General features: G+C 36.1%; 1 protein-coding gene across 1 annotated transcript in view; it reads right to left on the bottom strand.

Moving 5' to 3' along the window:
- BIRC6 (baculoviral IAP repeat containing 6) overlaps positions 1–3084 on the bottom strand; it is a 164111-nt gene that overhangs the window by 121216 nt on the left and 39811 nt on the right. Inside the window, exon 22 of the mRNA XM_031059804.1 lies at positions 2456–2603. Within this exon, the coding sequence (XP_030915664.1) occupies positions 2456–2603 (148 nt within the window). The remainder of the gene's footprint in view (positions 1–2455; positions 2604–3084) is intronic.

The following is a 3084-nucleotide window of genomic DNA, read 5'->3' as shown; positions in this document are numbered from 1 at the left end:
TTTTGAGCTTCATTAGCAATCCTTTTCACAAAAGGATACAGAAGATACACCAACAAAAAAAACAAAGACTAAATGAAGAATGTAATGTCAAAACTCAATCACCTTATTCATCCATGCAGTAATGAACATGAACTATGTGACATACTTCTTGTGTTTCATTCATCAGTGCCCTCAACTAGAATAATGTGTAAAATTTTGTGTATCACAATACAAGGAAGACATGGACCAAAGAAGATGAAGGAAATTCTTTAAGAATGACTACAGATCTGGAGAATACAATGAAGATACAAATACACTCCAGACATCCCCAATTTGTTTAGAATGAAAGAATCTGCTCTCCAGTGCCAATGTGGGGAGGATACAAGCACTAAACGGATCAGCAGGAGAGTTCTCAGATTAGATGAGAGTCAGAGATAGTGCAAGTGTGAATGGTAACAGTAATTAAATCATGTAACACCTTACAATATTTAGAATAATTTAATTCCATGATGACATGAATCTGGTACTTTCAAGAACAGGCTGGAGAAATTGTTTTAGATTTGCTGGAGACAAATTCAACCTTATTTTTTTAAGACAATCAAAAATCCTATCAAAAATCCCTTTTTTGTTTTATGAATTGCAAATCATGTAACACACCCTACTGGCCTTATCCTTTCAAGTTTTACTTGATTTATTGCAGCACATGATAGTAAAATGAGTATTATTTTCCCATGAATGTGCTGATCTGTTAATTAGACATCTGCTTTCAGCTGATTACCAGATGTTAGCCTATTGCACCTGGGACCAAGGGGGAAACCACAATAGAATAAATTCTGCAACACAAAAGTGCACAAAAAAGATACAACACAATATGAGGAAAGGGAAAAGGGAAAAGCTACTATAAGGGGCTGCCTACTGTTTTCTCTTAAAAAAAAAACAAACACAAAACCCCAAAAATGACAGTATTCTCTTGATCCATGGACATATGAAAGAAAGACTCACAAATTTTACCTGAATTAGTAAACTAAATCAAGAAATAGTCAGTCCTTGCTAGAGAGCTGTTGTAATCAAATAAGGGATTTGCTGCTACTCTTAAACTACCTACAGGGTTATGGAGTTAAAAGAGAAAGCAAATTAAGATTCAAGAAGAAAATCAGTAAAACACCATCTAGAAACATACAGAAAATCTAAGCTTGAAGGACAGCAAGAATGGGCTCACTTCAGAAATCTTCCCTTGCCATGAAGACAGCATGTGCTCACCAGAAGGTGATCTGAAACGTCACATGTACCAAATTCAAAAGTGGGCAACTGGAAAGGAGGAAAACCTTCTATTTAAAATACACTGTTTAAACAAAGTACTTGGAAGCAATTTATACAAAGGAATGACTTGATTCCCACAGAAAGCTGCCCCTCTCATGTCAAGTGTAATTTTCACTTTTTTCTCCTTCATTTGGTTCAACTCATTTATTTTTTCAAAATTTAAAATTTTTCCAGATACCATTTATATTGCTGGGATAAGTCTTCCAATCAACTGTAAGGACTACAGATGGTGAAATAAATTAACAGCTAAGTAGAGGAATGCAGTAGGCAGCAGGATAAGGATCCAAGTGTAATATCCGAAACTAAGTTATTATGAAGTATTTTGGAATTATAGTTCTTTAAAAACAAAAGCAAAAATTAGCAGATATTCTCCCTCCTCTACACCTTCCCTTACTACGTTTTCTATTACATTTTCAATTTTACCTGAAAATTCTGAACTAACCTCCACTAAACCATTTCTACCTTGATCTTGCTTGACTTTGAGGAGAACTCTTGCACCCAAACCACAGTTGAAAGAGATGTCAAACAGCAGCATTTCTCCTTCACCAAAATGCAGCTTTGGAAACTGCTACACAACTGAACCATAAGAAATTCCCTTTTCATATCATGTAAATCCAAAGTTAAATGGTCAATCAGTTCAATATGTAGAAGTTGCAGCATCACAGTCCTAAATTACATTGATATGTAATTTAAAAGAAGAACCTGCATTCCCAGGAAATTACTCCAGGTCTCTACACCTAGAATGTGGCCTTTGGAAGAAATACATTAAATGTACTGTCAACCTACTGAAAGACTATAGCTTTGTGAGGCACTGTGCCAAACTGAAACTATTCAGTATAAATAATTCCTTCCAAGAGTCAAAATATGACATGCTGTGTTAGTCCTTACACTAAAAATCATAAATACTAACTTAAGGATTGCACAGACTTCAAACACCGCATACCTATTTGCTAATTTAAAATGTGACATAGCAATTAAATTCAACTTTAATTTCGCGCAAGTTAAAACTGTTTTCCAGAACTTTAACAAATTAATCCTTGCTCAAACAAATACAGCAAAGTGTAACACACAACCTTTTTCAGAACACCAAAGGATAGCACTGGATGGTTCTTAGGCTTGTTTTTATTAAGTTTACAACAAGCACATTTCTTAGTACCTTGTTTGAAGCAACGCCTCCATTGGTGTTAAGCGATCCTGCAGCTGCCGGGACACTGCAGTCAGCAATGATGCACAAGCTGTGCTGCATCCTGCCAAATCTTCATCTTTTACATAGTTCAGCAATACAAAATACCAATACACAGATCCTGCATTAAAAAAATAAATTTTCACGTGAAACATGACAAACTTTTCACCAAGAAAGCATACTGTGAAGGATAATCAACAGAAGTGATAATGATCTAATGGTATGAATACAGACTAGGAGATATTCTACCCCTTCCCCTTCCTTGAGAGGCTTCAATTAAGAATCATTCTTCAATCATAAGTTTCTACAAGTACTTCCAATTCTCTTATCAACTAACACATAATTGAAGGAAAAAATGGTTCCCAAGAGACAGCTTTGCACACTTCCTTCACTCTCCCTGCTGACAGCAATCAAAATACTCTTGATAAATTAAGGTGCTTGGCTAGGGGTTCCAATCCCACCAGAGCCAAGCCATACTCCAGAGCCAACTCTTTTCCTCTTTTCATCCTGTGGTTCTGGTTGCTGTCTCCTTAATCTGTATTTGCTGGAGGCACTGCTTCCATACAAATAATTTCCGGGAGCACAGCACCATGGTTCTGTAC

This window comes from Geospiza fortis, unplaced genomic scaffold, assembly GCF_000277835.1.
Source record: "Geospiza fortis unplaced genomic scaffold, GeoFor_1.0 scaffold41, whole genome shotgun sequence".
In the NCBI taxonomy this organism is placed as follows: domain Eukaryota; kingdom Metazoa; phylum Chordata; class Aves; order Passeriformes; family Thraupidae; genus Geospiza; species Geospiza fortis.
Note: the sequence above shows the minus strand (reverse complement) of the source record. Positions and strands in the feature narration are given on the sequence as shown.